At 42.6% G+C, this 22,377-nt stretch overlaps 1 protein-coding gene across 1 annotated transcript in view; it reads left to right on the forward strand.

Moving 5' to 3' along the window:
* Positions 1 to 22,377, forward strand: part of Sorcs3 (sortilin related VPS10 domain containing receptor 3) — a 588,549-nt gene that overhangs the window by 181,241 nt on the left and 384,931 nt on the right. Inside the window, exon 2 of the mRNA XM_076924035.1 lies at positions 3,899 to 3,966. Within this exon, the coding sequence (XP_076780150.1) occupies positions 3,899 to 3,966 (68 nt within the window). The remainder of the gene's footprint in view (positions 1 to 3,898; positions 3,967 to 22,377) is intronic.

Raw genomic sequence — 22,377 nt, forward strand, 5'->3', positions numbered from 1 at the left:
AACAAACTAACAAGGCTGGCTCAGGGTCTGATGGGACCTTGCCCCTGGCCATCTGAGGGACAGGGATTTTGCTTCACCCTGGATGTCTGTCTCCTCATTTACAAAATAGAGATATGATGTTTGCTCTGTCCCAAAGGTTTGATGTAGGTGTAAGAATCACAGAGTAGAGCTTCCTTCAGTACTTGACCCCTGCTTTCCTGTATTTGTATTTAGCTGCCATGCTCATTCTTCTAGAACAGTCTCTGGAGGTACAGCTATGGCTCTGTAGTCCATCCAGAGTATGTATCCTGTCTGTTCCTGGGCACGTTTCTCTCTTTTTCTCTGATCCGAATGCTTGCTCAGCAGTCTGGAGCTTATTAGGTGGTTTGCTGTGTTGGTGTTCAGTCTTCTCTGGTAATTTCCTCTTTCCCGGAGGCTGTTGAAAGGCTCTGAATGATAAGAGATGCCAAGGACGGGAAGGCTTGTTTTCCTTTGCTCTTGATTTTGTTTGCTTATTGCAGATGTTATAAGCCTAAAGGTTACATTATCATCTCTTCATAGCTCTATTGATATTCGCCTGTGCTGGGCTCCAAGGAAAAGGAAACTTCTAGCTCTTTATATCATGTTTTGACCTTTCCTTGGAGGATACTGGTGGGACTATTTCCTGCTTGGTTTATTAAATTACATCTATCCAAATCAAAGGAAGGACTGCATGTCCAGATCAGGATCTCACTGGGATGGGATGGGTGGCAGCATTACAGCGCACAACTGGTGGAAGAGTTATGTGTAATGGGATCTTTCTCAAAGTTTGAGTCTCTGGCTGCCCTTAGGGAGAACTCTGGATACTGCCCAGGTCTACTGAATCCAACTCTCTGGGGGAGAATCCAGTAAACATACATTTACCAAGTCCTTTTTGCTCTCCTCATGACTTTAAGCTCCAGCCTTGCTCATGGAATCCAAAGAGCACCACCCTGGAGCACTTAGTCAAGTCCAATCACTGTGAAGTATCCCCAACGTGTTCTGTGGGTCTTGGCAGGCTGAATTCTGGGAACTTCTACCAAAAACATCAATATTTGTTGTTGGCACAAGAGCTCTTACTGCATAAGAACCTTCAAAGTGCTGGGCCTGGTTGCTAAGAGAACGAAGGGGCAAAACATCCATCTTCAAGTTGTTCAGAGTCTATTTGATAGGGCAACTGGTGTAATACCCAGGAACTGGCAAGATTGTGTTAACTGGGAAATAATATGACTCAGTTTAAAACAAAACAGAACTTGGGAGAAGAGAAAGCTAATAGAATAATCCTGAGAGGCCAGATGAGGAGGGTGGACTCTGGTCTGTTCCCCCAAGCAGCAGGAAGAAGGTTTAGAGCAACAAAAGAACAGTCAGTGATGTAAGAATGAAGACCAGGGAAGCAGAGATGTGAGCATGGCTAGCCAAGCTGGGGGACCCTGGGAAACCCAGATGGATTAAAGTAGAGGACAGGGTTTGGAAAAGAAGAAAAATAACCAAGAGTATGTTTGCGGTGTGCTGTGGAGGGCCTGAAAATGCCAGCGTCAAGTGTCTGGGTTTGTGCTTGTGTAGAGAGGACCAGTAAAAGGTTCTAATTAAGGATGTATCTAAGTTAAGAGAACAAGTAGAACCCATTTACAAGGGAAGCAGAAATAAAAGCTGTAAAACGATATGTTGGTTAGGACCCTCCAGTTAGAAGGCCCAAAGCTAAGATCTGTTAAAAGGAACTAACTCATTAGGGAAAACACCCATGAAAGAAAGCAGACAGGACCTGGGAGAGATAGATGACTCCTGGATCGAGCAGCAGTCTGACCTCACAGAAAATAGTCAAGTCAGGAAGGAAGGTTAGCTGGGGCTGCTATGCAGTTCTGAGCAAAGTTCAGTCTCTTAGTGAATGTCAAAGTCAGTGTGATTCATTAAGGAAGTCCCATGTCACTGAGAAAGGAGTATGCCTTGGTGTTTCTATTGCTCTTGGTCACTGACTGGAAGCAGCCCTTGGGAGGTGTAGACTTGGCAAGCAGGAATCAGTGACTGCTGCTGCATCCTCACTGTGGTCAGTGCGGAAGAATGGTAGCTTATCAGGCCGTAACCTTTCGGAGAAGTGGAGTGATCTGCCTTGATCTTGCAGATCCTATGATGGTGACTCTGACTTCTTTCTGGTTTTATTGGTGACCTTCCTTTTTTTTTTTTTTTTAATTTTTTTTATTATTATTATTATTTTTAACCAGACTTGTCATGGGTGCCCACAGGTGTTTATAATTTTACACTATAACTTTGACAATGGTTACGTGGGTAAAAGGAAGGATAGAAAGTGCTAGTGTGTGTATCTATGTCTCTGGGTGTGGCTGTGTTAATGTTCAAAAGACAGAAATTCTATGGTTTACGCTGGGCATTTAATTGAAGAGAGTAGGGATAAATCCTGGGACTTCTTTAATCACTGGATTTAATAAAATTTAACCAGTTATGAATGAGAGAGACCAGGGCTACCCAGTGACCCTGGACTATCATATATTGTGTGTGTTACATGTTCCTTGCTCTTGTGCTATAGTAGCATAGGTGGCTCGGAAGATTTTGCAGTTTCACACACATCCATGCTGTGTCCATAACTGAACACCCACCCATGAGAAGCCCGAAGCCTCCCATTTTTACAGAGAAACTGAATGTCACAAGTCAACCTTGCATGGAGACCTTTTGGCCCATAATAGGCCATGATCTCCTTCCTTCAACTTCATCTTTTACATAGAAGAGACGGAGATAGGGCTGATGGCCCCACGGCGTGCTGAATGAGAATAAATCTCCAAAAGAACACTTTGTTGTGAGTTAAATGCCATAAAATGTTCGATATAATGGCTGATTATTTTTCTTAAATCTTAAATGGATATCTAGAATGGGAAAGTCCCATCCTGGAAGAAGAAATTCATTATCTCAGGGAGCATTTAATGGCTGCTGTGCTAATGAGTTGGAGGGAGTCAAACTGTGGATGGGAAGGAGTGGAGAAAAGCGAAATGAGATGTATCTTACATTCAGACAAACACAATTCTATGCAACAGGATGCATGTATTACTCACCTGCACGTTGCTGCACCTAACAAAAGTGACATGGGCACTTGACGTTCTTGTAGACAGAATGCCTTGTTTAAGCCGTCTTCCAGTCAGATGATAGGATGGATTCAGATTCTCAGCTGCAGAAATAAAAAGATCACAGGGACAGATCAGACAGCCCAAGACCAGTTCTGGTTGTACACTAATCATATCTGAGACAATTTTAGCTTTCTGGGCTTCCTGACTTCAGCAGGAGTCAGGAAGAGAGTCCCAGAGTCTGGTGAAGTCCATTGACCTGCTTCCCGAGAGCTGGAGGCGGTTGCCATATGATCAGTGGTAGGTAACATCAGGGAACATTGGGGACTGAGCCTGCTGCCATTCAGGTGTTTGTGTGAATAAAACACAAAGTCACTTTGAAGGAGTTGACCCAGTTCTCTCTTAGACTTTTAGATCCTGTTTTGTACATCAGAGTCTCTTTGAGATCAAACAAGAAGGGGGGGTGGTGGTGGTTCTCCAATCTCTGGGTGGCCTTGGTAGTGAAGAAAACCAGCTGGACTGGGCCTGACCTTGCAGAAGGACAGATGTGTAGGGACCACTGCTAGTGAGCAATTAATTCCTCTTGGCATGTTTTATTTAAAATGCAGAGCACCATCAGGATTAAAATAAATGCTATCAGTTACCGGGGGTGCATTAAATTAATAATTTCTTCCCCCTTGTTTGATCCTCTAATGCTCCTCAAACTCAGCAGATAAAATGCTAAGCCCTCCTCTGGGTGACACTAGATGTAATGTGTACTGCCACACAAACTAAAGTAAGCTTCCTTTTCCCCCTTTGTTCCTCTTCTCTTCCCTCACCCCTACCCCTTGCAGGTCATACTGATCCTGACGAAGCTCTATGACTTCAATCTGGGGAGTGTGACTGAGAGTTCTCTGTGGAGGTAAGTGAATTAAACCATCTTAAAGCTGCCCTCGCTGCTTTGTCTGGGGAGAGACGTAAGCCAAACAACCGAGAGAAGAATGTTTTGGAAGGAATAGAGGACTTGCCTCTTCAGTGCCTTGGGTGTGACCGAACTGTAGCCTGCCGCTCCTTTAGGACTTGCCTCTTGTGCAGCTGTCTTAGTGCTTCGTTGCTTCTGCGGGCCTGCAGTGTCTGATTCTACTTGGTGAAGCAGGGCTGGTCAGAGATAGAGGAAAAACATTCCCTTAAGAAGCAAAGGCTCTTGGTTAGGGAGACTGCTGCTGACCCAAGGGATCCTTGCACTGGCTGTGAATCTGGCTCGGGGGCGTCTGTAGCACTTGAAAGGTGCTATGTTGTTCAAGAAGCCAGTGGCTATGTAGACAGAACAGATTCACATCTGCATGGTGGCTTTCACACTTAACCCTTCTTCCTGTAGAATGTTACTAATTTTTATTTTGCATTACACTGTAACATGAAATATTATAATGAGTAAAAAGACCAATATGTTTTCTTTTCTTTTTATTTATTTTTCTCTCATACAATTCATCCCAACCTCGGCCTCCCCTCTCTCCACTACTCCCAGGGTCCCCTACCCTACATCCTTTCTTCCCCTCATCCATTGCTCCTCTGTTTCCTGTAAGAGAAGAGCAGGCCTCCGGTGATATCAACAGAAGACAGCATAACAAGATGCATTAAGACTAGACACAAACCCTCATATCAAGGCTGGATGAGGCAACCCAGTAGGAGGAAAAGGATCCTGAGAGCAGGCAAAAGAACCAGAGACAGCCCCCTCCTCGTACTGTCAGGAGTCCCATAAAAACCCATACGAAATAACTAGAGCATGTACGCAGGCTTCATGATTGCCACTTCAGCCTCTGTGAGCCCCGATGAGCTCTGCTTAGTTGATTCTAAGGGCTGTGTTCTCTTTGTGTCCTCGATCCCTCTGGCTTACTACGCTATGTCTTAACAGCTCATATTAAAACATATTTGTTTTTCAGCTCAAAAGTTGATTTGCTTAATTTTTTAAAAAAAATTTTAAAAGAAGTTAAACCATTGGGCCCAAGAGAATTCTATGAATTGTATGCACTGTACCCCTTGTCCCTAAGAGGGTAAGAAGGCAACTTGATGACAATCATGGGCATATGGGGCATGACAGAGAAGGGCAGGGAACATAGGAAGACTCTGACTAGACTCTCTCCTAGCTTTGATGCCAGGAGTTCCTCTGGACGAGAAGCACGTGTATACAAACCCTCAGGCCTCCTTTCATACCCTGTACACTCACAAGCACGCTGGCATACAGACACGCACCGGGCGATAGCAAGCATCATTTAGTTGCTGTGCCTTGGAACCTGATGCTGTGCGCTTACTGCTGCAGGCCTGGAGGACTTGTGCATTTCCTCTCATTTTCTCTGCATCATGTCAACACTGGGAAGGAAACTTCCACAAACAGAAGCTACTTATTTGGGTGCTGCAGCACCTAATGCCATGTCCTGAGGGTTTCCTGGGGCCTTGTTGCAGGGAGTCTGGAGTATGAGATGTCTCATTATATTCCTGCAAGCTTGTTGAAGGCTAGCAGGAGCATATCTCACTGAGAAGTGAGTCTGTTAAATTAAAGTTTGGGGGCTAGCTTATCAGATGGCAGAAGCCTGCATCCTTTTGAATAGGTGCTACCGAATTTTGCTGTTCAGTGAAAGTTGGCAAAGGCGTAAGTTATTTCCACCTCTAGCGTTGAAAGCTAGGAAAATTCTACTCACGCAGTTCTTCCTCAAAATAAAAGCCCAGAATCCTTTCTTAAAGCCCCCAAACAGAGATGCTGCATGAAACTATAAGCCTCACTCCTGTGCAGTCAGTTTGGTCCAATCATGAAAGCAGTCAGTAAATCCCGGCCTTATGTTTGGAAACACCTATGATCGGCACTCTATGTTTTTGAAAAGGTTTGGCTGGTTCCAAGAATGGCCCAGGCAAATCCAGAGAACGTGGCCCAGGAGCTTGATGACACAGTGTCTGAAGTAGTGGAGTATTCTCTGAGGTGAGAGCAGCTAGGCGTTATGTTGGACACAATATACAACCCATCCACTCCAGACACCCTTACATCCAATTGCTAGAGTTTAAGTACAGGTTTATGCACTGAGCGAGCTCTGAAACTCAACCTTTGGGTGCTTTACTTAGCCTCTGTGTATTAGATTCCTGGGGCTGCCACAACAAATGACCCCACATGGATGGCTTAAAGCTGCAGACCCTTATTATCTCTGTTTGGTAGACTAGAAGCCTGAGTTTAAGGTAGTATTAGGGTTCCACTCCACCCTGGAGGCTTTAGATTTAGGGAGAAAAATTTCCTCACGTTTTTCAGTGTTTGGAGACTGCTCACAGACCTCATAAACTCATCCCTCTAATCCTGCCTTCATCTTCACCTGACGATTTCCTGTGTCAAGGCTTCCTAGCACATCCCTGACCATGGGTCTGTCCTTAGATCAAGGCCTCCACTTGGGTAATATGAGGTGACTTTATTTCATGATCTGTAGTGGCACTAGCAAAGATACCTCTTGAAAAATATAGAGAAATAAGGGCCAGGACTGGGTCCATGTTCTATCACAAGCTAATGTCCAATACCACAGCGATTTCTAAGATGTAGTTTGTTTGCATAGAAGCTTCGGAGAGTACAGAACACACTTATGCCCTTGGTAGGTTTTGCTTGTGGGTCTCCAATCACAAATACCACATAGTTCCCTGGAGTGACTATGCTCATCCCCTTCTAGGTTTAGAGTCCCAGGGCTCAGGGAGTCCTTCTTTCCCTCACCTCTCTGATTACAAGGCCCCCGTCTGGGAGTCTTTCCTCTAGAAGTTCACATTTCAGTGCCTGGCTACCTTGTCCTTTCCAGTATTTAATCACTATTTGGCATGTTAAATATTTACTTATTGATTTATTTATTGCCTACAGACAACCACTAATGTCTAGGCTTTAGAGAGGGAAAGGCTTGTTTGTTTTATTTATTTATTTTTTTTAAATGTCCACTTAATGCTGTGCCCCCAGCACCTAGAGGAAAATCTGGCACTCAAGAGGTGTTTAATACGTGTTTGCTCAAGGAATGAATTAGTGAGTGACTTGTAAGGATTAAATAATAGTGTAAAACCACTTAGGACAGTAACTGGTACGGTGTAGGAAGCGCTTACTCTGTTGTCATTGTTAATGATTATTAAAGCCCTGTGTGTTTGTATAGCTTTGCATTTTCATTATTGACTTAGCATTTAGGGATCCATTGCTGCAGGGTCTCATGTGAGGTAATGTCTAGGCCATTGCAGGGTATTTTCTGTGTCCTTTATTAGTTAGTAGTGGCCTTAAGGATTAAGACAGGAGTTAAGGAGGCAGGAGAGTATCCAGAATGTTGTTCCTTGGGTTTTCTGAGGAAAATCAGAATATTGATGTGTACATTTTTAGAGAATTTTCTTTTAAGGGAAAGCTTTGCTGGTCTATAAGTGAAGAGGGGGCCAAGCAAGAGGCAAATTGTGAGATGGGATGGCATGGGGACCCACCCAATTATCCAAAGGGGCCCAGCCCCAGGCTTGTTCTTCCAGTGCAGTTAACAGAGAATGTACTCCGTATGTTGTGACATTCTGAGGATTTGTAGAGGTTTATGGGCTTTGCCTGTGGATCTATGTCAGATAAGGGTATGTTTTTGTGTTGGATTTCAAGGTTTTCATGTTGATACAACCCATCTTAGAAATTCAGCGCTAGAACATGAATGAAAAGGATGCCAGTCCTAAAATTTTGTGGGCTTTCCTAGTTTGCTGGGGCCGCTGAAGACTTCAAACATTTACAGTCCTCTCCACTTGTCTCCAAGCTCCCTTCGTTCTCACTTTCTTTTCCTGTACAGAGTTTACCATTAGAGTCCAGAACACTCTGATTTTCCTCCCTAACCCAATGGACTGATAAAAAGAAACTAAATTAAACATGCGTCCTTTCAGCTTCCTGCTTACTATGCTTAACCATGTTCAACGTGAACTTGGTGAGTTTGTGGGTGAGGGAGAAGCCCTGGGGTAACAGATGTGTTGATGCGATGACACCCCTTGCTAGATTTGATGACACCCCTTGCTAGATTTCAGTGGGATGGGGTGGTTTGCTCTCACTGGGGTAAAAATTCAGAGGGCCTCTACCTCTAAACAAAAGAAAAGAGTGAAAGCATCCATGTTTCCATGCCCTGAGGGATTCCTTTTGCTGTTCTTTGGTGTTGTTAAGCTAGGGGTGGAAATAGTTTTTCTCCACAAATACTGGGATGGCTGTGTGTAAAGCTGTCATTTAGTACAAATGTCTGATGATCTCAAAGGACACAGCACATATTAGAGTTCAAGTGCAAAGAATCAATGACTCGGGACTGGTTTTGTTTTGTTTATTTATTTATTTTTTTTATTTTTATTTTTTGAGACACAATGCTCCCCCTGAAAGATCTGGGTCAGGAAACTGATGAGGAACTTGCCTGGATGATGCTGGGAGATTCTTTTTCAATGCTGTCCTAAGAGGAACTCTCCACTCGAGACAACTGTGCTAGACCTGTCTTCCATATTCCCAGCTCATTTGGGGTGTGGGTGCTGTAGACTGACAAGAAGAGACTTTCAAGGTAGTCCACATGGGGCAGTGCTTTTGTGACATCTCTATGTGCCTATGCACATATGGGTGCCCTTGCCGCATTTGGAGTTACTTTAAGTCATTCGGAGAAGTTAAACGCTCATAAAACCAGTTAATCACAGCTGGAGCTTGAAGTGTTTGGTTCTAAATATATGTTATGCTCAAGAGTTGTGTTTTGACTGACAGGTGGCATGTTTGATTTCTCCATCCTTAGTGTAGTCTCTGACAAAGGTCCCCGAGGGTTTAGCCTCAGATAAAAATACAAGGTATGAGTGAGGTTCTCATACATGTGAGATCTCCAAAAAGACTGGGGTCTCCACAAGTGTGGTTTGTCCATAGAAGCTTTCTTCTGGGTATTGAGTTAGGGGTTCTCAGAGCTTACATGACTCTGTAGTTATCTAGGCATAAAAGGGGCCAAGAAATAATGAATGAATGAATGAATGAATGAATAAATAAATAAATAAATAAATATCCCTTAAGCCTTTGATGAGCACTTGATCTCCTCTCTTGCTTTATTTCAGCTGCTCCCTTGCAGAATGGGAGCCATTTTCTTCGTAGAAAAGTTCCTAGACTACAGGCTTTCCTCCTGGGTGTCTGCCTTCTGAGTACCTAGAACAGCGTGGGGATTCCCGGTTAGGTTAGGATGTTTATGGAGGTAGCCTGCTTACCCACTGGGCATATCCTGCTGGAGAGCCTTACATGGCTGCCTTGGATGTTCCCTCTCTGTTCATGCTCAGATTTGCACTGTTATACTCCCCTGATGATTTATCCTCGGACTATGAGCTTCTCTGGTTGTGGACCATGTGCCTTAGGTGTTTCCCGATTTTCCATGTATAAATATTTAAATTGCATCTTAAAAAGGCTTAGACATCCAAGTGGAGCTTCTAGGAGCCTCTATCCCAGGCTCACCTCAACTCCTCCTCGCTGCCCTCCTCTATGTATTGAGTTGTCTTATTCTCTTGCCTCTTGGGAATCCGTGGCTTTTCATCTGCCTTGCAAGCAGTTGTCTGAACCATTTATTTCCTCCCTAATTGTTCTGTCAGTGACCTTTCTCAGGGATGCTGCTTTTTAAATATAAAATGGAGACCTTTGGATTTATTAATTTTCTGTTTGCCAAGAAAACCCTGACGATAATTGCTAAGACTTCCCAGAAGTTATTAGTTTACAAATTTTAATGACACTCATGATTTATTTATATGCTTCCCTCCTTCTACAGCTGCTCACACAATTCCTTAGTGGAATTCCTGCTGAATCTCAGTGAATTAATGGAAACAAAACTGCAGATTGGAATGACATATTTTTTTTCACTAGGCTGTTAATTAAAAAGCTTTCTGTCTTATTCATTAGACTCTTCACATGTGAGGTTCCAAAGGCTGGGCTGATATAGGATGTGAGATTCTCTCTATAGAACTGGGACCTTTTACTATTTGCGCTCAGTGGTAATGGGTCTGATAAGAAGTCCTGAATGGGTCACAGAACATTCAGTTTAACAGGTACCAATTGAGCATCCATTGCATAAGAAGCCCTATGCACATTGCAGGGAGTGGCAGAATAAGGATGCCGTGATGTTTACTTTGGTCGAAAGATGTTTGTACATAGGAGACTAAAGCAGGTGTATGCAAGAATATGTGCATATACGTGGAATATATTGCCGTCTTCAACGAGGTGCTCTGCTCTATGGGCACTTAAGTTTCCCTCCACTCTTTTTATAAACAATATAGAACAATTGTAGGAATGAATTGAAGAAAAAAATTGGTGTGATACATATGTTATTTTGCTAGATTTTATTTAAAAGTGTTTTTGTGTGATGTGTGCATGTACTCATATTATGTGTGTGTGTTGCTCACCCATGCAGACACCTGCGGAAACTAGGAGCTGATGTTAGAATATCTTTCTTTTAACTGTTTCTCCACCTTAGTTTTGAGACAAAATTTCTTACTGAATCTGGAGCTTGGTCTTCTGGCAAGACTGGCTGGCCAGTGAGGCCCTGGGATATGGCGACTCTTGTTCTGCAGTCTAGAGTTACAGGCCATACCACTCTCTCAGATTTTTATAAATGTGTGCTGCACATCTGGGCACAGGTGCATTTTACCTAAAATGCTATCTACTCAGCCTCTTCATTTTTTAAGTTAGTGTAAATAGTGATGTGTATCATTGTGGTATTTGCATATATATTATATATAGTATATGTGTATGTATATACATATATATACATATGTACATATATACATATGCACATATACATATATACACATATACATATATACACATGTACACATGTATGCATGTACATATGCACACATGCACACATGTACACATGTACACATATACACATATACATATATGTGTGTGTCTGTATGTGTATTTATATTTTTCTTCTATTCATACCCTCTTTCCTGGTCCTCTGTGGGCCCCTCTTGCTGATGTTCTTCCTTCCCACCAACAGCGCTCTCTTTGTCTTGCATGATCCTTGACTTCTCATCCTCCCTTGCCACACTTCATTTTCTACATTCTTGACCTGCACGGACAGCCCCACATCCAAATCGTCACACATGCACACAATACACATATTTGTCTGTGTGTATGTTTATTTGTAAATACATTTAAATCTGGATTCACGTATGAAGGAACAGAGGCAGTTTTTATCCTCATGTGGCTTTCCCATTTGACACAATGATCTCTATCCACTTTCCTGTTAACCTCATGATTTCAGATTTCCTTATGCTTGGCTAAGATTCTATTATGAATATATACCACATTTAAAATCCATTCATAAAAATCTGCTAATGAACATCTAGACTAGTTCCATTTCTTCACCGTTATGAACAGCAATAACCATGCATGTGCAGATATGCCTGTTGCATGTTGACTTACAGTCCTTCGGATACATACCCAGAGGTGGTACAGTTGAGTCATATCCCAGTTCTATTTTTAGTGTGCCTGAGGAACTTCCAAAGTGACTTCTGTAGTGGCTGCAGCCGTTTGAACCGTCACCACTGGTGTGTAAGAGTTCTTCACTCCCCACATTCTCCCCAGCAACATTTTCCTGCTGAATAAATGCACAACTTTCTGCTTCTGCAGGATTGAACCTCTTTAGAGAAAAATGTGTCCTTTCCTGTTGTCAGTAGAGGAGCAGTTGCAGGATTTTCGATGTATTCTTAGGTCACCTCTGTAAAACATACATAAAAAAGCAGCAGCAAAGAAATATTTGCCTATAGCTTATGCCATCTTTCTATGTGTTTTAAAGTATATTTAGGTAGCTTACGGTACCTCACGCAATATAAATGCTATATTATCTAGGGAATAGTGATAATACTGATGGGTTGGTATTTACCCTATTTTTTTTAAAAAAAAAATGTTTTGGGGTTGGGTTAAACCTTGGATGTAAACCTGCAGATAGATATGGAGGACAGACTTTATTTCCTGTATCTGTTTCTGGAGCTATTTGGGAACAGATGGACTTAATGCAAAACTTTGACACTAGGTCAATACTTGTTGAAATGGCCATTATTTGATCATGTACTCTAAGCTCAGATCTTCCCACTAAGAGCCAGGTGAAATGGTGCTGCAAGCTTTACTAGAATAACACCAGAATTGCAGAAGATAATGCAGTGTCACCTGACAGAGGATTTGCAGAGTCTTCTTTAGGTTCTTGACTGTTTAGGACGGTGAAGGCTGCTCAGTTTCTTGGTTTAAATATGGTGGCAGGAGTTGTAATGACTGTGGTGATCTTGCGTACAAGATGCAAGGACTGATTTCCAGCTCCCTCAACTAGGTGTCTTCTAGAGACTTTTTTTTTCTTCAATGCAACTTTTGGGGAAGCTACATTTATTAAAGAGGTTTGCCATTCCTCACATAAATAGCATGGAAGGCAGACACAGACCATGCACCACTCTCTAATGTAGTGTAGAATGTGTTAAAAGAAGAAGTAGAAGAAGAAGAATAAGGAGGAGGAGGAGGAGGAGGAAGAGGAGAAGGAAGAGGAGGAGGGGAGGAGGAGGGGGGAGGAGGAGGAGGAGGAGGGGAGGAGGAGGAGGAAGAAGAGGAGGGGAGGAGGAGGAGGAAGAGGAGGAGGGGAGGAGGAGGAGGAAGAAGAGGAGGGGAGGAGGAGGAGGAAGAGGAGGAGGGGAGGAGGAGGGGAGGAGGAGGAGGAGGAGGAGGAGAAGGAGAAGGAGAAGGAGAAGGAGAAGGAGAAGGAGAAGGAGAAGGAGAAGGAAGGAGAAGGAGAAGGAAGAAGGAAGAAGGAAGAAGGAAGAAGGAAGAAGGAAGAAGGAAGAAGAAGGAAGAAGAAGAAGGAAGAAGGAGATAGATTCTTGGCCCCATCCATGGTATTCCAGTTTTGTGCACATGACTCACACACTGACATTTGTAATTTTAAAGTCCCTCTTGTTTGTTCTAATTTCCATGTAAGGCTGGAAGATGCTGAGCTCCAAACAAGGGTGGGTACAGGATTATCTTTGCTGCTATGTAATATGCACACTGTCCTTCTGTTGCATCCTAAGGGCAGACTCTTTCAACTCTTGAGTCTACAGGTACTGTCATCGTGGGCTGTCAAATAGGAAGCACAGAGAAACTTTTATGATGCTCATTTGGTTCCTTTCCTGAGCTAGCATCATTAGTCCTGCTTGCAGCCACCCTCACTCTCCTTAAGATGCCTACTGGTTAAGTTTTAATGCGAGCGTCAACAGTGTAACACACCCTGTTAACTTGCTGCTCATTCATGGATACTAGCCAGTTGGCAGGCATTAGCCAGAACACTTGTCCAAACTATTTAGCTTAGATTCATTAAACAAAGAAGAGGATACATACCATTCAATCCATGGAAGCATTTGTTCTAAATTATAGAAGAGAGGCATTTGCTCTGAGTCTTAGGTCACCATACATCTTATTTTACTGGGGAATTGAAACTGGAGAACCCTGGGGAGGTAGATCTGGATTGTGGGTTTAATGTTCTTTCACGTATTGTGAGAAAAAAGCACCTTTTAATGGCCTAGTCTATTTTCCTTCACTAGACAGTACCCTGGCATGCAGGAATCTTGATTCGTGTCCAATGCTGCATGTATGGACTGTGTCTGATGATTCGTGTCTAATGCTGTATGTATGGACTGTGTCTGATGACTCATGTCCAATGCTACATGTATGGACTGTGTTGATTCGTGCTCAAAGCTGCATTGTGGATCGGGTCTGGTGCTTGCCATTTTATGTTGCTTTCCCTCTCTGCACGTGCAGTGCCCGTTTATCACAACTTGGAGAAGGGGTGCAGAATGCTCCTCCTCCCTCTCCCCAGCCTGCGCTCCCTCTCATTTTCTCAGCAGTAGATTCATTAGCCTTCTAATGAAGTTAATAAGTGAGCAGACCAGACAGTCCCGTCTAAAATAACATTTATAAATGAATGCTCTTCCCTACTCTCAAAGGTAGGCTTTAATTTATTTCCCTGCCAGATGTCCACATGTGTAAAACTATGATAGGTGGGCTTTTGGAAAGTGGTTTAAAGCCAAGAATGGGAAAAAAGTTAAATTCACAGAGAGCCTATCTATTTTCACATTTATAGGCGAGTAGATTTTATACACCTCATTCCTGCTTACATATATAAGGACTATAAAGATTAGATAGCCAAGCTTTCATTGTTACGTTTCTATCGTTCAGGGGCCAATTATTTTATTGGACTTAGAATTTCCTGCCATTAGGAGGCTTCTGGCAGCGTCACCATAAAGATCACTGCTCCAGACACAATAAATTGATAAGTGGCAGCTACGCTCTGTCGCATGTCAGTGAGATTTCTTTATAGGAATCCCTAAGCTTCCAGGGGGAGCGTTTCACGTCTTTCTGCTATGTTCAAGCATAGTGTCCAAGTCGAAGCTAAAGTTAAGTCTTAAAACACAATACAATCATCTTTTAAGATGTTCTCTCTTTCAACAAATCCCTCAGATTTGAAAATCTCCTCACATTTATGTCAGGAATAAATGTGAGATGCATCTAATTGAATATTCCATTTCATAGATGGATAGACAAAGGCTGTGAGGGAATTGGCAGCCAGTGGCACCTAAATCCTGGGACCTAAATCCAGGTCTTCAGTGCCCAGTGGCCGTTTATTCTTACTGTGGTATTAGCAGTCATGCCTGGCCTTTTCTGCTTGGTTCTGTGTTTCATAAGACATCTTTGGATAAGGGATTCTTTGGGGACTAGAGACTGGTTTCCTTGGATGTTTGTCTAAATGATTTTCACTTTTGGTGAATCACCATGAGAATCACCTGGGAAATTTAAGGAAGGTCTGTTTCCTGGGCCTCTTTCCAAACCCAATGAATTGATTTCTGGGGCCAAGGTCTAGGAACCCACAGTTTCAGAGAGCTCTTTTCTTAATTAGTCATTGACCTAAGAGACTTCATGGCAATCTTGGCATCTATAAGATTCATGGGAATTTGTTCTGGAGAACCTTTCCCCTGGCTCACCAGCTTCCCTGTGCCCATTTTCCCTGTGTCTGGCTCAGAGTGACAAGCGCAGAGACTTCCAGAAGCCCACAGTTGCGCCTTCATCATTATAAATGACAGCCATTAATAATTGCAATGGGCTCTGGCACTTACTAATTAGCCCCCATTCTGTCAGCATCAGGCCTGTCTGATTGGGCAATTAACATTGATCTTGGAGAGCGCTGACACAAGAGGCTAGTCTCAGGCCCTGACTCCTTCTTTGAGGTAAACCTTATGAAGGTAAGTTGGCAGCTGAGGAGTCTTAGTCTCCACAGGGAATCGGGTGACATTGAAAAGGCTTTCTTGTCGCAGACACAAAAAAAATCACCCAGCTTAAGTTACATATTGTATTTGTTGGAAGGAATCTAAGACAGGTCTACATTTGGAGGAAGAAAGCAATGAAACAAAGCCTCACAGATGGGAAAGTTCTAAGTTGCTCAAGGTGCCACAGTTGCTGGGTGTCCCGGCTTTACTTTCTTTCAAATTGCTATCAGGTGCCTTCTCTGTGGATTAGGTACTTGCACAGAGACCCAAAGGAACCAGTTGGGTTAAGTAGGTGAAGCTGAGACAGTCTAGGAGGGTGAGAATTGCCATGCCTGCCCTGACTCTCTTGTCTGTCTCTGCATAACGAAATGGGAACCACCACCATGGACAAGTCCTTCAGAACACAGCCGTCAAGGGATGTCACATTTTCTCCTGGAATCCTGTATAGAAGTAGCTTAAAATATACCAAATTTGTTCTTTGTTGTTTCCCTGTGTAGCTACTGGTTGATTTCAGATAATGCTTTGGTTTTGATAAGTTTCTCCTAAAGGTCAAGGAGTTAAAGCCTTGCTCTTTGGTGTGTGGCATTTTTTTTGGGGGGGGCGATGGCACCTTTAAGAAGTAGTCTGCAGGTTTTAGTGGCTGGGCTGTAGGCCACTTCTTATATGCCTAAGGGCATAGTGGGACTCATCCACCATCCCCCTTCTCCTCTTAATCCTTCTCCTCTCATTTGCTCTCCAGATGAGAATCTTGCTTCACCGCATGCTTTTGCCACAAGGGGGCAGGAATCAACATTCCCAATTAGTTGTACAGTGAGCCACCACCAACCATGAGCCAAAATAAGTCCCACTCCTTGTAAGTGAATCATCTCAGGTCTTTGAGATGGCAATGCAAAGCTGATTAATTCAGCCAGTGAGCATTTTCCCAGTCTTGGTGCTAAATTTTCACATCTGTTCTTCTAAACCTTAGGCAGCCCACCATAGATTAAGGTGATAAGATAGGTCAGATTTATCATTATGTTTTTTTCTTTTGTAATACTCTCCTCCACTTGAGCTCACCCAGGGATGTAAGAGTGCTTTTAAACCTCTGCAGGTCCTCCAGGCCTGTTATGATGGACAAGGGTAGATAACTGCGTATTATTTAGGTCTGGGGTGCCATCTCACATACAGCATGCATACATGTTCGTGTGCATACATATATGCGAGCATAAGTGTGGAGGACTAGGTTTGCTTTTCTACCCCCATAGGCAAGATATGGAACTGTCCTATCACTGTGAGCTTCTCTATAGTTGTATATACTAAAAATGTGTGTGTGTGTGTGTGTGTGTGTGTGTGTGTGTGCGCGCGCGCGCATGTGCCTATAGAGGTCTGAGGATAAACTGAAGGAGTCGATCTTTTCATTCCTCAACACTGGAAACCATTATTCTGGGCTGAATTTCTGCAGTGTTGCTTCATAAAACTTGTAAAACACGGAGCAAGGTGGCATGTAACACCTTGGAATTGTCTTTTTTCACTTAGCATAGATCCCTGGAGATCTAAGCAGGGTATGTGCATGTTAACAGTTTTTTTTTTTCCTTTTCCACACATTTATTCTTAGTGATTTTCTAGTCAGTAGAAATATAAATATGATTGCTTTGGTGTGTTGATTCTTTTGTGTCCTTGATTTATTTGGTTTTGTTTTTAAATGCTCGTTATGCATTCAGCACGGTTTAGGGGTTTTCTAAGTTTGCAGTGGGACAGAGGGATGTTCCTGAGTGAGGGCTGAGCATGGGAGAATATGCTGTACTTGACCGTGCACTTGTTAAGTTCATTTACTTAGAACTGCTACATAAATAAAGAAAAAATGTCTAATGCACACTGTCTAATGTCGAGATAGAGATAGGAAGGCAGAATTTTGAAAAGATGAAAAGAGGCTGAGACAAGGAGATAAAATAAAGGAAACTTCACTTTCTATTCTTTGAGAAATAATTGTGGTTTTATGTGTATGTGTACATGTATATGGGTCTCTGTACCTGTGGGTACCCGTGTGCTTGTGCGTGTCTGCATGCCTTTGTGTGTGTGTGTGTGTGTGTGTGTACACATAAGCATGTAAGTTGGAGCTCAAAATGGAGTGTCATTCCCAGGGGTATTGTTCACCTTACTTTTTGACCAGAAGTTGTTTTCTCATTGGTTTGGAGCTCACTGAATACTTGGGGCTGCTTGGCTAGTGAACCTCATGAGTTCTCCCGTCTCCACTTCCACAGCATTGGGGTTGTGAATGCTTTCTCCTGTGGCGTCTTGTCCCCTCAAGTAGCTTCTTGAGGTCAACTCAGGTCATCTGGCTTGCATAGCAAGTTCTTTACTAACTGAGCTGTCTCTCCAGCCAAACAATTACGCTGTAGCTTAGTTCTCACTTAGGGCGATCAGAAGGTGATAAGTCAGGAACTTGTGGGAAGTGAGCTTTGAAGGGAAAGTCAGACCTTGGTCGGGATAGAGATAGGATGAATGAATATTCTAGGTAAGTGCAAGGTTAAATTCAGAAGGGGAGAGAAAGACCAGAGAGCATTCAAGAAATGGCTAGGAGGCCAGAATGGTTGACATGCATGTGGATGTAGTTTTGGGAAAGGTGACCATGATTAAAGGGAATGGAAGTTGACAGAAAGTGGAATTCACTTTTCTGTGGACAGAGTGGAAGAAGTAAACTCCATGAACTAAGACTGTAGAACTGAGTTAGGATGGAGCCCTTAGCAAGTGATTTGGTGTAGGGCGAAGTTGTCCACTAGAGGGAACTGTTGGGAGACTTAGGCTGATCTTACCTCATCTATCAACTGAATCTTTCAGCCTGTGTTTGCTTCTTCATTCGTCAACCCCTGTAGTGTGTGCAGTGATCTAACACTCAAGGGATGAATCGGCAAGAAGATGAAGTTGAGAGCAACTAGAAACTTTATTTTTCACTAGAAATCGTGAGTGTCCATTGTATGAGTGCAGATTCGAAATGCTTGAGCCTACATGCGCTGACTGGCCTCGGTGAGTCTTACCTGGTGAAAGGCCATTGGGGATGAAGCTTCACTGGCTTCCTGTTCTTAGATACAGGTCAGATATCAAGAGTCTGAAAGCATCAAGTGTGGGTTCCCTGGGGGATACTGTGTTTCTTAGTACAGGGTATAGAGGTAGCATGGATGATTAAACTTAGTCCATTTCCTTCCTCAAGGGTGCTTTCTGTGTGGATGTGGACAGTGATGGTGGGCATGATGGGTGGTGATGCAAGAAAGCACCAGAGGCTTGAACCAGACCTGATTCTGATTTGTTCTGATGCTTTGATGAGCTATCTTTTATCTTTTTGGAATACCCTTGCCCAAATTCCTGCAGGCTTGAGGATCTAGAATGCTATCAAGGATTTATGTTTGTCAAATGGAAAAACAATGAATTTCTTAAATTCAAATGCTCCTTTTCTCTCTTTTTTCATATTTACATTTTCATATAATTTTATTGATAACAATAATTTTCCAAAGCTTGATAAATGAAGAGTACTCTTATGTACTTGCTGTGCAAATCCTGTTAACATTGCAGTACCGTCTTGGCATATGCATAACTATATATTTTTACCCATATACTTTCACATAATTGAGATCATCTTGTATAACCAGTTTCTCTCCTATTTTATATAAAGTTTGACTAAGCATTTTTCTCTGTTATTCAAAGTGCTTTCCAAGCACACATTTAATGTTAGTGGAATAGGGTATTATATTGCTATTCCATAATTTACTTAACTGTTTGTTCTTCTATTTTTGGAGATTTAGATTGCTTTCATTTCCCTCTGTTTAAAAAGTGTTTGAGTGTTCTAACGCTTACCTGGGTGCATAAATATTTGTTCTTATCTGCATTTCAGATTCTTTCCTTAGGATAGCCTCCTGGAGGAGAAACCTTAAGACTCAGCACATGCTGGTTTTGAGCAGGGTGCATTTTGGAAACTCTTTGGCTGGGAAAGGCCAACTCTGGGATTCAGAGAGCAACACTGCAATAGTTTGCAGTGTGTGCAGACACATCTATTATGTGATTAACAGTAATATGTGTGCTAAAAGTTTTGTAGGATTATTGGTGAAATTTGTAACATAATCATATCCTTGAAAGGATGCGTTTCCAGATTCAGAGGATATGCATGCCTCCTGCAAGCCAAGCACATCCAGGCCCATCTGCTTTGAAAAAAAGAAAAGAATGATGGCATCATCACCAGCAACAATAACGATGATAATTCTTGTCATAGTTATTGGTCACTGTGTGCCAGGTGATTATTGGAACGAAATCTATATGCTTGGTTGATCCATACCATAATCCAGTAGGGAAAATGGCAGTATTACTCCCATTCCACAGTAGCTCAGTCTAAAGGTTGGTGAGTTGAATTAATTTTTCTGTGTAAGAGGTTGTAGTGTTAGAATTTGATTTATATCTGCTAATTCTAGGGCCTCTGCATTTGACCCTATTCTACATAGTCCTGCTTGGTTGAAAGTTGCTGTTGGTATTCCCAGAATTCTAAGATACATGATCTTCCCAGCGTAAGATCCTGGTGTACTGGCTCATACGAAGGGTCAAGACATCAATGACATTTTTCTTGAATCAGACCTCTGACTTCTTCATTTGAAAGCACTGTCTGCTACAGTATTATCAAGAGAGTAGTTCTGATGCTTAGGTCTCTGCTTCCTTAAAGAGTTAGAAAAGGTCTCAACTCCTCAACTCTCTGAGCAGACACCGAGGTATGTATGGAAAAGGAACATATGTGTTTTGCCTCCATTCTGTGTGCCCCTTGTACAGTCTTGCAGTTTGGAACATGTTACCTAGGTTCAAAGCCTAGCTCTGCCACTTGCTAGCTGTCAGCTTTGGGCAGGAGAGCTCCTCTTTCCTTCATTTTTTTTTTCTTCTTTTTTTATCACTGGAGAGTGCTCAATGGTAGTACCTAGCTGGGCAGCTGAGAGGATGCTGGGAGATGGGTGAAGTGTTTGCAAGTAGTGCTCAATCGTGTAAGTAATGCTCTGTGAGTATTTTAGTTTCTGTCACATTCTCTCAGCCTGTCTTATTTCCTGTGTTGAAGTCTCTTGGGTGCCAGGGATAAGCTCACATTTCCTCGGTGTAAGTAGTAAAAACTCTTGGAATACATTCTTAGACCGATTCTTTTGATGCCTCTTTTAATATAGAGGTAGCACAGATGGTGCATTTTCTGAAATGAATGAAGGGTAGTCACAGACTTTGTAAGACAGTGGCAGCACTGGACTCAGAAGGTGACTCAGAGGAGACGTCTCCAGGGCGTACGTGGAGGTCAGCTCCAGATAGACAGGGGGTCCTCATCTAAGATGTTCACATTCATCTTACTCCAGATCTCTGGAAGCCAGCAGGCTACCTGAGATTCCTTGGCCTGTAAAAGAAACTTCTCCTTTCTGTCTTCATCCCCATGGCTCTTAGATTTCTTCCTTATGCTGTTTACTCTGAATCGGTGGCCTGTTCTACCCCGGTAGAACTAGTTTAGTGTTACTATTGATGCAAGCTGTGAACTTGAAGAAATGCTCCAAGTTGTTTCTGATGAGAAAGAACTAACCAGGAATGGCTGAATTTGGGGCAGGGGAGATTCTAAACAAGGCTTTGGAAAGTTCCTGTGCCACATGGAGGGTCAACCTTCCATGAGACCCAGACTGAGCCAGTCAATGAGGAGAGAGGTCCTTGGAGACCAGGGAGAGACAGAAACCAAGTTTGTGAGTATTTTGTCAGCCATATTCAACAAATTGGTTATATTTGGTTGAAATGAGAAACAGTTAAAGAACTTCATGCGATTTTTTTGACTTTATTAAAATTTTATTTATTTATTTTTGAGACTGTAACATACATTTTTCTGTTTGGTTGTCTACTTGAATGTTTTTGGTTTGTTTGCTTGTTTGTTTGTTTTCACAAATTTAACCTAGCTATCTGTTTGTGACTTTCCCTCTTGGCGTAATGTGTATGCTTTGAATGTGATATACAAACTGAAAGTCTTGCTGAATTGGGTGCCAATATTTCCATCACTCTTTTCATGTCTGTTTTTGTAGTTTTCTTTTTCACGAAGTAGATGTCTTACAGTCTGTAAATAACCATGTCGATCTAATCTTTACTTACAGAGCTATGTTCTCAGTCTTAAATTTCTGTGATTGAAGAGTTCTCACCTTTTAAACCTGCTCTTGTCATAGCACATCCTGAGAGTCGATGGGAAATACATGCTGAAATTGTTGACTAAGCCATGACAATCATTTGGGGGAAACATCTGCTTGTTTTGTGCTCAGTTATCTCATCTTATTCTCCTCCCAAACTTTGGAAGCAGGCAATTTTGAGCCTTTCCATTTCCTAGATGGGGAAGCTGAGATTTCAGGACAGAGACTCCTCTAATCATCTGTATACTATATAGGCAGTCTTGGGCTGTTATTAGCCAAGATGGCAGAACCATGGTATATTCATAACCAAAGAATTCTTCAACTGGCAACTTTGGTTGATTTCTCTGAGTGGTCTCTACTTCACTCTTGTCACTTCAGATCTGGGGACCAACTCTGATGGGAAATAAGAAGTTCCAAGGAAAGCAAATCCTTCTGCAGCATTTGCTACTTCCCGTTTATCATCCTGCCTTTATTGTCACTGTGACTGGTATGGGAGTCTCTTCTCTTCTTTGAGCTATTTAGCAGCCAGCGTGTGTTCCTTTCTTCTATGCCCTTCCATGAACACCTTAGTCCAACCCTGTCTTCTTTTGTGTTTTTCTCCTCATTCACTTGCTACTTGGCCTGACTTGTGTAGTCTCTTAAGGCCACCCTTCTCATCTGATTGTGTACTTGGCATGTTGTCAGTGTGTAGAAATGTCTCTTGGGACAGTCAGAGGAGGAGGATGTATTGGAATATCTTTGGCCTTGATGTTCACAGTCTGTTGAAAACCTGTCTGCTCCTGACAGATGTTGCTCTGCAGGTGTCCTAAACATCCCATTGTCAGGCAGCCTCCTGTATAGATGCTTGGTTCTTGGTGACCTATCTGTTCTTGCCACCAGCCTTGTCCTGGCAA

The sequence above is a fragment of the Arvicanthis niloticus genome, chromosome 1, assembly GCF_011762505.2.
Source record: "Arvicanthis niloticus isolate mArvNil1 chromosome 1, mArvNil1.pat.X, whole genome shotgun sequence".
In the NCBI taxonomy this organism is placed as follows: Eukaryota; Metazoa; Chordata; class Mammalia; order Rodentia; family Muridae; genus Arvicanthis; species Arvicanthis niloticus.